This window comes from Phragmites australis, chromosome 10 (assembly GCF_958298935.1).
Source record: "Phragmites australis chromosome 10, lpPhrAust1.1, whole genome shotgun sequence".
NCBI lineage: Eukaryota > Viridiplantae > Streptophyta > Magnoliopsida > Poales > Poaceae > Phragmites > Phragmites australis.
This window is the reverse complement of record NC_084930.1, coordinates 26865644-26877976: the sequence shown is the minus strand read 5'-3', so window position 1 is coordinate 26877976 and position 12333 is coordinate 26865644. Positions and strand designations below refer to the sequence as shown.

Genomic DNA, 12333 nt, shown 5'->3' with positions numbered 1-12333 from the left:
TAGCATGAAAATTGACACTGGTGGCGGTTAGCGTGATACCATTTGGATGGCTAAATCAATAGCTCTAGACGCGAAAAATTTCAGGTCTCTAAGGCACTCTAAGCATAGTAACATACAAATCAAATTCACATATAAAAAATAGAAACAAAATTGCTTTTGAGCTATTCACATGATTCTAGGATCACAAAATTTGAATACCCTTTAATAAGTGAACAATTCTATAAATGTGCAGATTATACAATGAGGGAAACATTGGACAGGCAACTGTTGTTAAAGTTTCCCCTAGACACCCTCCAATATACCAGCAACATCAATGTTAACTCCAATAATATCATTAATTGTAATATTGCTGATCATGGAAAAAACATTCCTATCATATTTTGTATCAGGATGTTCACCATAGTTTCTAGTGATCCTGATGACCATTAAAATATTATTCATGTTCATATGAGCTATGCACACATTCTTCATGTACCTTTCATGCCCTAGGGTTATCTTTATTTTGATCTCATACAAAGAGTTGACGAGACGTAGGAGATATTGATTTAGCCGTCCAAATGGTGGCATGTTAGTGCTAATTTTTCATATCCAGAAATTCAATTTGCCCTAGATCATTAGCTTCCAAGAGAAGAAGCTCAAAGATCATGTATGATCTGTTAACTTGGCAAATAATTATGACATGTCGTAGCTAGGCACATCAGCAAACAGTGAAGATTGAAGATTGTAAATATGACGTGTGGGCCTATCAAACAGAAAAAGTGTAGTTTTGTGATAGTTAAATTAGAAGAAGTGTAGTTTTGTGATAAAGTGATGTAAAATAACTGTTCTTTTGTGAAATAGGAGATGAAAAAAATGTAATTTTGTGATAGTTAAACCAAAAGAAATGTAGTATTATGATAAAATGTTGCAAAATAAATATGATTTTGTAAAATAAAAGAAAAATATAATTTTATGATAGTTTTAATAATTATAATGTAGTTTTACAAAATTTACCCATATTGTAATGTTTCCACCGTTCCGTCCAGAAGGTGGCGTTGGCTGATGGTGGCGACACAGAGGGTCGCCGAGAACCGGAAGACGGTAGTCGGCAGCGATAGCAGCGGGTTCCACCACGCATAGGGTAATTCTCCGTCAACGCATAGGATCAGAGCTAGGTATTGACCGTTGCAGGGCGGCGGCGATGGTGGACCGGGAGCACGGAGAGGTGGCGCCACCTCTGGCTCTCCGCCCCGCTCAACCTCGACCTCTGCGGTTTCCCCGCCGACGAGGAAGTTCAAGTCGGCATCATCTCCCAGATCCTTGCCGCCCACTCAGGACCTGTCCGCCACCTGGATACGAGTCCCGTTCCGGCCCAGCTTGAGCCCACGAAGAAAACCCCATTTTGCAGCCCAGCCCACAAAAGCCGCCGCAGGGGAAGCTCCGCCGTGCGCGTGTTCAGTCGCACCGTCCGCTCCAATTTTTTCTTGTGCTCCCGTTTCCCTCTCGACAATTCAAATCTCGCCTTCCAATTCCCAAACCCCACCTCCTCCTCACCATTCTGCGCAGTCCGCACCATGGCGCCCGCCGCGGCCGTCTCCGGCGCTGACGACCCGGGACGTCGCCTTGCGCGCGAGGTGGCGCGGGTGCTAGACGAGTGCCGCGCCTCCCTCGCCGTGCACCCGCGGAAGCTGCGGGAGCTCGCCGCGCTCCATTCCTCTTCCTCATCCGGCAAAGGTAACGGCCGTTTCCTCCCGGCCTTCTGCATCGCCGTCACGCCGCTCTTCGACCTCGCTCGCCGCTCCGCCGGATCCGACCGCGCCGCCCTCTTCACCGCCGCCTTCGCGTCCTCATCCGCCTCGGCGGACGGCGGTGGCGACGGGTTCCTCGAGGGGTTCCTTCGCTTCCTCATCACCGCGTCCACGGCCGCGCACCGCCCCGCGCGCTTCCGAGCCTGCCAAATCATCTCCGAGGTGAGCAAAGGAAGTTACTAGAAAGTTTGTCTCCATTTAAGACTTTTTTTTAATCTCCCTCGAGATGGGTATATGTTTTGATGAAATTCAGTCTCCGTTATTACTTTAGAAAGTTATATAGATGTTAAAGGTAGGGTTGATACAGTGTTTAATTGTGTTCTTCTTTAACTGAGCTTAGGCTTAACTCTCTCTTGTGCAAATTTGCTCCAATAAGGCTCTAGTCCTGATGTTACACAAGAAACAAATCCTTCGATTCTTGCAGCCTGCATCTCGGAATTAAAATCTTGGTATAGTTGTGAAGAAGTTTGTAACTTGACCAGTTCTTCATTTACATAGCGTTAAGTTGATCCCTTCCACTCATACTGTGAAATTTGTAATTCTGCTTGCAGATTATAATGCGGTTGCCAGATGATGCTGAGGTGAGTGATGAAATTTGGGATGAAGTGATTGATTGCATGAAGGTCCGGGTTCAGGATAAAATCCCTGCAATCCGTGCTTTCGCCGTGCGTGCATTGTCCCGTTTTGCGGGTGATGGGGAGGATGGTGGCATCGTTGATCTCTTTCTCGAGACCCTAGAAAAAGAACAAAATGCTGTACGTGAGATCGTTTTAAATGACTTCAAAGTTATTAATGTTGGATTCGTTCTTCTTCTTGTTGTTGCATCTAATTGTGGCCTTATTTCATTGGTGAAGGAGGTTCGAAAGACAATAGTTTTGTCTCTTCCACCATCAAATGCTACATTGGAGAGTGTTATTGAATCAACACTCGATGTTAGTGAATCAGTTAGGAGAGCAGCATATTCTGTCCTTTCAACTAAATTTCCCCTGCAGAGTCTTAGGTGAGTAATCATGTGCATTGGAAGTAGAAACAGACCAATGCATATGTATGAAATGCACAATTTTACTATGTTAGTAAATTGATGGCGTTTGTTCTGGTTTCAGCATCAAGCAAAGGACTACTCTCCTTTACAGGGGCCTCTCTGATAGGTCTGCTTCAGTGAACAACGAGTGCCTGAAGATGCTGAAGGACGAGTGGCTTGTTAAGTACTGCAGCAGAGATGTAATTACCCTTCTCAGGTTTCTTGATGTTGAGACGTACGAGTCAGTTGGAGAATCTGTGATGGCAGTGCTTCTAAAAGATGGTTCTTTGCGAGTGCAAGATGGACAGAGCATCAGGCAGTACTTCACTGCAAATGGCGAGAACGAAGGTAAATCTGAACAAAACCACGAGTCTTTTTATTTATAGTTTAGTTTTGCAGATATCCGTTGATTAATTTATGTTCATGGTGAAGTATGAATCTCTGACAAAGGGCAATGCAATTAACTCCAATTAAACGAACAAACCTGAAAGACAACTCCACACAATTGATAACTGCTGTGTTTTCAAATTGATTTGTTTGAAAATACCAGAAGAATCAAGTTGTCTCTTGTCATTCCTCCTTGTTCTGCTGGTTGATATCGGCATCCTTATTGTATTTTCAGCAGAACAAGTTTCAAATATTCAACTCATGGATGCTGAAGTTGCTCTTTACTGGAAGATCATGTGCAAGCATTTGCAAGCTGAAGCTCAGGTGAACACTGGCCTATCTTAGCTTGTTATGCAGCATTTTTATGGTATTCTTGGAAGAATGAGATTATTAACATAGCATTGTTGCCAACTGTTCAATATGGATAAACACAGCAAATTAATGTTTCCTTTTGACTGAAATTTGACCTTGGTTTCCATTGTCTGGTTTGCATGCACAGTACCACACTTAGTTACAATTTTGTATGCCAAAGCGTTGTAGCAATAAGTAGCTCAGGGGTGTTTAGCACAGCAAAGAAGTTATTTCTTTAGATGTCTTGATTGAAAAACGGTCCTGCACAAACATCGTTGATATTATGTCAAGGAACCCCCAACGTGTTTCAATTTCGTAACTAATGCTATTTTGAAATTGGACTGGCAAACTGTCATGTTCAACATGATACACACAACAATAGCAACTGATCAGGTGCAAAAAGCTTCAGATTGTGAGTTGATTAAATTCCTTACCTCTAGATTTTTTTGGGAAGCGAAATACCTCTAGGATGTGATTGTTAGGCATCCACTACATTTGAGGACATAAGATTCCAGTGAAGGTTGAACAAAAGTAAGGTGAATCACACAATTAGTATTTCTCTAAAGGTTTTTCCTCATGGTTAATCTCCTACTTTCCTCTATCACCTAAAGACTACCCTACCCTACTTCTCAGCCTGCTGACCATGCTCGTCTCGTTGTTATCTACCTTCTGATATAATTGCTGGATGTAATCTTGAGCAAGCGTGAAGATACATGTGTTCCGCGAAATTTTATTGGATCTAATGAAATTATAGAAGAACTTTTGCTAGTTCTACTGGTTGATATTGGATTGTTCCTGGATAGCAATACTTTATTTCTTATGTCAGTAATCTTCCCAACCGTGCTGACCATTACTTCAAAGTTAAAATAAACATCAATGCTTTATTTATTAAGTCAATAAATTTCCCTGCAGGTCAAAGGCTCAGAGGCTGCAACAACTACAGGCGCAGAAGCAGCAGTATATGCTTCTGAGGCTTCTGACAAAAATGACCTTCTAGACAATGTCCTTCCAAGCACAATTAGTGATTATGTTAATTTGGTAAAAGCACACCTTTCTGCTGGTAAGCAAGAGTTAAAATGGGCTGGGTCGTTCGCTAAGATACAAGTTGAGCATTTTCCATATATACGGACTAATTTCATTTCTTGTCCCGTTTCAGGACCAAATTATCACTTCGCATCAAGGCAACTATTGTTGCTTGGTGAAATGCTGGACTTTTCTGATACAATGAATCGGAAGGTTGCGAGTTCTTTTCTGCATGAGCTTCTGATCAGGCCTCTTGAACATGAAGTTGATGATGATGGGAACCAGATCGCCATTGGAGATGGCGTGAGTCTTGGAGGAGACAAAGAGTGGGCGAAAGCAGTGGCAGAATTGGCCAAAAAGGTTCATTCTTCTGTCGGTGAATTTGAAATGGTGATCTCCACTGTTGTTGAAGAGCTGGCTAGACCTTGCAGGGAGAGAACGGCTGACTTCATGCAGTGGATGCATTGTCTCTCCGTGACAGGTCTTCTTCTTGAGAATACTTCAACCCTACGAACTCTTCAGGGCAAAGCAATCGAGGCATCAGAACTGCTTCATTCTTTGTTACTTCCAGCAGTAAGTTCAATTGCTCTACTTCTACAGTCCTCTTGGTGTATAATGTATACTTATTTATACGCTAACTATTCAGCTCTTGTATGCACCACGTTGTTCTTAAGGCTATTCCATTGAGCTGTAGTCCTGAAGTTGCTGCCCTTGATCCTATCTGATGCAGGCAAAACAGAATCATGTTGATGTACAAAGGGCTGCTTTAAGATGCCTTTGTCTTCTCGGATTGTTAGAGAATAGAGCAAATGCAGAGTTGGTGAAGCAGCTGCGCTTATCTTTCATCAGTGGACCTGACCTAGTTAGTGCCATGGCATGCAAGGCCTTGATTGATCTTGTAACTTGGCATGGTCCACAAGAAATAGACCAGGCCACTGGTATTGAATTGCCAGATGCTAGCTATGAGAAGTCTCGGTTCACTCCAGTTGACATCTCTGATTTGAATGATGATGATCTAAACATTGGAGTTCTTGATATTCTGTTTTCTGGGTTTCATAAAGATGACTGGGAATTCAGTCTAGAGGGTGATAATCATGATAATGTTCCAACCATTCTTGGTGAAGGTTTTGCAAAAATTCTTCTTCTTAGTGAGAATTTTGCAAGTATATCTGCTGACTTGCATACTGTCATCCTAGCTCAGCTCGTTCGATTGTATTTCTCAGAGGAAACTAAAGAACTTGAAAGGTCAATTGCTCATTTGTCCTCTGTCCTCTGTTGTTCAAGGCATTTGCTTGTCGCACATTCTCACATGTGTTTGTTTGTCCAGATTGAAACAATGTCTGTCCGTCTTCTTTCAGCATTATCCTGCACTTTCAGGCAAACACAAGGCAAGTTGATATAGTGTGCCGTACATCTCAGAAAATCATTTTATGTAACTTAACTCCAAATTAAATTTACTGACTGCATCTTTCTTTTTACAGAGTTGTATCTCCAACGCATTTGTACCAGTCATGAAAACCATGTGGCCTGGTTTATATGGTAATGCTGGGGGTAGTTCGCATGTTATTTCAAAGAGGCGGAAACAAGCGGTCCAAGCTGCTCGTTTTATGGTGCAGATGTTGCAAACCCAATTATTTTCAACAGAAAGTACAGACCAAGCTTCTAAGAGTCCTGAAAGCGCTTCAAGTTCAGCAGATGCGTCATACAATTTTGAAATCAGCGAGGAAGGGCTTGCCATCCGTATCGCAGTGGAGGTATCATCGAAAACTGTGCGAATAACACATTCTTCTACTATTGTAGGACGCTTAGCTAGACATCCTCGCAGTTTTGGTTAAAAATTGTATAATAGACGATCTAGGCAAAAACTGACATCAAATGCTGGGAATGTTCTAGGTAGCAAATTGTCCAGATAAGAAGACCGCAGCTGGGAAAGCATATGCTTTGGCATTGTGCAAGGTTGCTGTGCTTCTAAGATTCCGGCAATCAGAACAGAAGGCTATCAAGTGCATGAGAGGACTGGTTAATTCGTTGGCTGCTTTAGTGGCTTCCGATAAGGATCTCGTGAAGGAGCTAGCTCAAATGGCAGCACGGCTTAGATCACTTGATGCCTGCCCAGACGAAGAATTGCCACAAGATGAGGCCGATGCCATATTCAGTACGTCTGATGATTAATAAGAACCTATATCATGTCGATGCATCTCTACATTTTCATAAGCTTGCATTTCTAACGGTTCAGTGTTTTTTTGTCCCTTCAGAAAAGTTAGGATTGGATGGCGGCTTCAAGTTGGACACCAATCAAGCGATGCCACCAACACCGGCACCACGGTCGGTCCGGCCCCCAGCCCCCACCAGGAGAAGAGCAAGACGGGCACCATCCTCTAGCGATGAAAGTGACGCAGGTGGCGAAGAAGTTGACTTGCCTGCAGCATCCGTGAGCAGGGTTCCAGCCACTCCTAGCATGACCGCGGCGCGTTCTCAGAGGGCAAGCAAGACTGCTGCGCTGAGCAAGATGTCTGCGAAGCCTACCGCGGCTTCTTCCAGCGGCGAGTCGGATGACCAGTCCGACGTGACGAGTGATGAGGATTCCTCCGATGTGGAATCGTCGTAGGTGGTTATTTTCTCGCGGATTGAAGCTTCTTCTGGCGTTCTTGACCGGAAGAACCCAATAGTAACGATTTAACGTATGGCGGTGAGATATTGTCACCGCATTATGTATTGTATGTTGTGCTACTAATCACCGTATGATTTTGCATCTGTGGCTATATACTAAGTACCAAAGAATTAGTTTTGAATGTTGGCGGCAGCAAATTTAATGTTAGGTATTTGTCTCTGTTTTGATTTTAGGTATGATTGACCATTTGTAGGCTGTGAGGCTTAAAAAGTGAAGTTCTGTATAAGAGGCCAGTACCATGTTTTCTTTAGTTTCGTTGTCCAACCCAGCCAGTCACGTAAAGCTTTAGCTTGATCAGCATTATAGACCAATGGCTTGCTGACAGTTCAACGCAAGCCATTCGCAGCCAGTCCAATCACCTTTTTGATGCTGACAGTTCTAGTTCCATGCATGTACCTTAAGCTGCAGCGGCTCGATCGCCAGTTTCTCCAATTGTGAAATGAAGAGCTTTATCTACTCCGACATAGAATCCGACTCCAGCTTCTCAGTAAGCGATTTTGCTCCAAATCTGCATGGTATAAAGATGACTCTTTAAACCAAATCTGCATGGTTTAACACTTGGATAAGAAAGTTTAAAGATTACTCTTTGATTTGGCAGTACGAAAAAGATGCAACTTACTCCTTTCTTTTTTTTTTTCGCAAAAAAGAGTCCACAACGAACATCAACGAACGAACGATCTCTAAACTACACAACGCAAGCAGCTCTTCTCTCTCTCGCCCTCTTCTCCGCCTCCCCCTCGTCTCGAGCACTTAGGGGCAGGGCTGTTTCCAGGAATTTAAGTTCCCGGTGCTAAATGCAAAATAGAGCCTTAAAATTGAAAAATTTATATAACCAAAACATACTTTCATTTAATTATATAATTTCAATACATGTTATTTCTTACAATACTTAGGAATATATCAAATATTAATGCTAAAAGAGTAAAGGTAGTACTCAAGCAATAAACTGACCTCATGTTCTACTGAAAAGCATCATACTTTTAGTATTTCTTGAAATAAAACCTTCAATTATATCTTCATACTTAATCTTCTCCAAGACATCATTTTCAAGTGCTATTATCACCAATCTATTGAGTCTTTCTTGTGTCATAGTAGAACACAAGTAGGACTTTAACAACTTGAGTTTAGAAAAGCTCCTTTCCGCAGATGCAACAGTCACGGGAATAGTTAACAAAATTCTGTATGCAATAACGGTATTATGAAAACAGGATAGCTGTTTCAAATACTTCAGAATATCAAGAGTGCATATAGATTCCTTAATAAGATCCTGGATAAACTTTAACTTCACATACAATTCTTTTTCGTCAATATCTGAATGTTCTCCACTCTTAAGTGCAGCCTCAAGATTAACAGAAGAAGAAAACAAACTCTTATTATCCAAGGAGCGCAGCTTATCTGAATTAAACAAGAAACCAAAAGTATTTTCGTACACCTGATATTATTCAAATCTCCTAGTAAGTGAAGCTATAGCTTGATCAACAACAGCTCTAAAATAATTGACCATAAATGACTCCTGTGCAGATTGTGAAGCAATAGATGCATCATCAGTGCTCTCATCAAATTATCTTTTTCACTTGATTTTAAGCTTGATGCGGAATTCTGGAGCAATATCCATCTCAAGTGAAATTTCTTTTGCAGCTTCTAATGTATTTGAAAAGCCGGTTTCTCTATACTTATTGAAAAAGGAAATAAGCCCCTGTACTTTCTCAATTGCAATATCAATAAGCATATCCTTTGCTTGTAGTTGCTTGCTGACTAAATTAACAGAAGATAATATTTCATACCAGATGATTATTGCCACTAAAAATTCAAAGCCATCAAGTTCATTGTCCGCCAAGGATTTAGCTTCACTACTTATCAATGGATCATTATCACTTTCAACCACTTGCAGTAAAGCCTCCCGTATTTTCTGAATCCGAAACCTTATAGCCTTAACACTATCAACATGACTCTCCCAACAAGTAGATGACAATGACTTGAGAGTCAATCCTGTTATGTTATCTTTAAGAATTTACCATTTCTCAGTAGAGTTAGCAAATGTTGCATAGATACGTTCTATAACTCCAAAAAAATCTTTTGTTTTACCGCAAGACTTTGCCATATCACATAGTGTTAAATTCAGACTATAACAACCACAAGCTGAATAAAAAGCTCTAGAATTTATATCTAATAGTTTCTTTTGTACCTTTGATGTTTTCCTTTCATATTTGACCCATTATCATATCCCTGTCCTCTCACATTGTCTACATCAAGGTTAAGATTCTTCAATTTATTTTGTAGAACATCAAACAATCCTTGCCCAGTTATATCATTTCCATAAAAAAAACCTAAAAAGGATTACAACTGCATATGTTATTGTTCATGACTCAATGCTACAGAAACCGTACAACTTCCGTAATAGAGTGATGTGCTAGAAAAATATTTGAAATGTGTTATGATTAGGCCCGCAATTCAGTTAATATACTACTATGAAACTACATCGGCTTTAGTTATTCATTCAGAAGATGTCAAATTAACACTGATGTGCTATTGGTTTATTTGTGTAAAGCTCGTGTAAATATTGCTCTGTTATCTTCAAACTGACTTTAGCAGTATTTATTTATGAGGTGTGTTGGAGGGTCGCCATAAAAAACCCCCGATGCCTCTAGTCTCGGCCGGTCTAGACTCGAGGACCATCAAACTCAAGACTCCTCTGAGTCTCCATGGCTTCAGAGGGGTCCCGAAGGCCATGCCTTCAGAGCCCTCCAGACTCTCGGAGCCATCGAACCTTCATAAAGATCAATCAGGAGGAGCCTGCAGAACCGCCCCTCACTTGCAGTGAAGTGATCGACATTTAATACTCGTCAAGTGGTGGCTGCCTGACACGTTGGTACAAGTGGTGGTCCCCTGACACGCTGGTAAAAGTGGTGACACCTGACACGCTGGTGCAGTAGGGCGTCGGAATAAACGACCAGTTACTGAGACAACTAGCTCACTAGTGGCAGCGATGATTTACGGGGTTGTCCCTATGCCTTGCAATACAACAAAAGAACTTATATGTTTACCGACCTCATATGAACTTCTTTGTATATTCACACTCTGAATATCAGTATAAATACTGATCCTTGACCACTCAGCTAAGGAAAACACAATTTCCTAAGAACTCTAGTACTCTTGCCATCTCTACTCCTCCTCCAAGCTTGAGCCACTCTTGTGAGTTGGTTCTCACTGCACCTGTTCGTGTAAGATATTTTTTTACACCAACAGCTGGCGTCGTAAGTGTGATTTGAATAAGTGTAGAAACATTAGGAGAGTTAGGATGCCACTAAAGAAGAAAACCGCAAGGCCGACGGTCTAGACGGTCGACTCCTCGGCCACACCAGTACGAAAGTCCGCACAACCGCCGCGACCAAGCTCAAGCTACGCCGATGTCAGCCCCTCAGCCGGTCAAAATGAGGGCCATGTAGCCATCGGCGATTCAACCATGACCCTAGCTGAGGCTGGTTCTAGGGGCCCTGCCATTTCGGGGGCCCTCCAGCAGCAGGTACGAACCTCGCTGCATCCCAAGGGGCTGCGTCTGAGGCCACAACCACACAAGCCGCCACGGGCACCCAATAGGCGCACGTGGTGGCCCTCTAGGCTTAGCTGGAGGAGCTGCAGATGACCCTTCGGGACGCACAACCGCCTATCGACATGACCGTGGTAGCACCCATAACGGCCAATGCTATGCTAGCCCAAACACCGGGGGCCAGCGAAGGCTTCACTGTCATGACACATCATTGTTGCACCCCATCTGCGATCGACCAACGAGCGGTGAAGCCTCGGGCCCGTCGGCGTGAGGCCCTGCTCGTTAACTTCGACTCTCCCTTTTAGGCAGACCTACAGGCCATGCCTTTCTCAGATGGATTTAGGATCCCCAAGCTGCCTAAATCCAAAGGCGATTTAGACCTGGAGGAGTTCACTTGCACATACGCCCTCTCCATCGAAGCCAACTAAGGTGGGCAGGCCACCATGGCCAAGTTTTTCCCTCTCGCTCTGGAGGGAGTAGCCCTCTGATGGTTCTAGATGTTGGAGCGCAGGTCCATCTATGCCTGGGCCCAGCTCAGGGACATCTTCTGCAACAACTTTCAAGGTACCTTCATTGAGCCAATGGCCTCTGGGAGCCTATATGTCATTAAGCAATAGCCTGGTGAGACCCTTCGGTAGTACTTTCGGAGGTTCATCGAAACCAAGGCCCAGGTGAAGAGCATTTCAGAGTCGTCGGTCATTGACACCGCCACCCAAGGTCAGGCCTCTGGCACTCTCTTCCATCGACTACATCGATGCCCGATGCGCTCAGTAAGCACCCTCATGTGCAAGTTCGAGGAATACACACGTGTATAGGAGGAGCGGCTCTGCCAGGAGATCGTGTGTTGCCATGACCCCCAGCTACGAGCCTGAGAACCCCACCTCCCAACTGGGATCCTTGCATGCCCTACCACCTCAATCGGTAAAAAGGGGCTCCGAGGAAGCCTATGGCGTTAGGGCGCGAGACCCTGGCAAAAACAATGGCATAGCATGCACACCATTGCCCAAACACGAGACGCTCCAAGCTCGCCCCGCTCTAGGGGGCGTGGCCATGGGCGCTCTGGAGCCTTCCCCAAGTGGCAGCATGCCCCATGTCTACAGTCAGAAGAAGGATACGGGTGCACGCTACATGGGGCAAGACGTGCTCACAACATCGAAGATTGCTGGACGCTCGTCACCTTTCTAGAGGAGTACCTTGAAAGGCAGGCAACATGCGCGACGGGGGACATGACTGGCGACGAGTAGCGCGAAGGCCGTAGGCTAGCAGTGGGCTACCAAATTGATCAACTGGCCCAACAAAACCCTCCCTGATGGCTCTGCCTCCATCGTCTCCACAACCCACGATGCAGCACATCGATGAAGGGGACCGTTCTAGGCGAGTGGTCCTAGCCATAACAGCGGGAGGACCCTTCAGTGGCTCCTAGAAGTGGCAGCGGTGAGACTATTCATCAACCACCAAGTTCCTAGATGGGCTGAAGCCCCCGTAACCTTCTCCCACGATGGCGCTATTGGAGTAAACTTACCTCATATCGATGCGCTGGTCATCA

General features: G+C 43.9%; 1 protein-coding gene across 2 annotated transcripts; it reads left to right on the top strand.

Moving 5' to 3' along the window:
* Positions 1-1155: 1155 nt before the first annotated feature.
* LOC133930508 (uncharacterized) lies at positions 1156-7467 on the top strand. Of its 2 annotated transcripts, none has more exons than XM_062377170.1 (12): positions 1156-1949; positions 2339-2542; positions 2642-2787; positions 2891-3156; positions 3434-3519; positions 4459-4606; positions 4703-5142; positions 5300-5814; positions 5897-5957; positions 6051-6323; positions 6463-6724; positions 6825-7467. In XM_062377170.1, exons 1-12 carry the CDS (start codon positions 1554-1556, stop codon positions 7175-7177), a joined length of 3150 nt encoding a protein of 1049 aa, XP_062233154.1. In that variant the 5' UTR covers positions 1156-1553; the 3' UTR covers positions 7178-7467. The 2 variants fall into 2 exon arrangements, with proteins under 2 accessions (XP_062233154.1, XP_062233153.1); XM_062377169.1 differs by having other exon boundaries at positions 1157-1949; positions 3431-3519.
* The last annotated feature ends 4866 nt before the right edge of the window (positions 7468-12333 follow it).

Coding starts and splice junctions, on each gene's coding strand:
- LOC133930508 (XM_062377169.1), top strand. CDS start 1,554: ATGGCGCCCGCCGCGGCCGTCTCCGGCGCTGACGACCCGGGACGTCGC. Junction 5,143..5,299: donor ATTCTTTGTTACTTCCAGCA/GTAAGTTCAATT, acceptor TATCTGATGCAG/GCAAAACAGAATCATGTTGA. Junction 6,324..6,462: donor CCATCCGTATCGCAGTGGAG/GTATCATCGAAA, acceptor GGAATGTTCTAG/GTAGCAAATTGTCCAGATAA.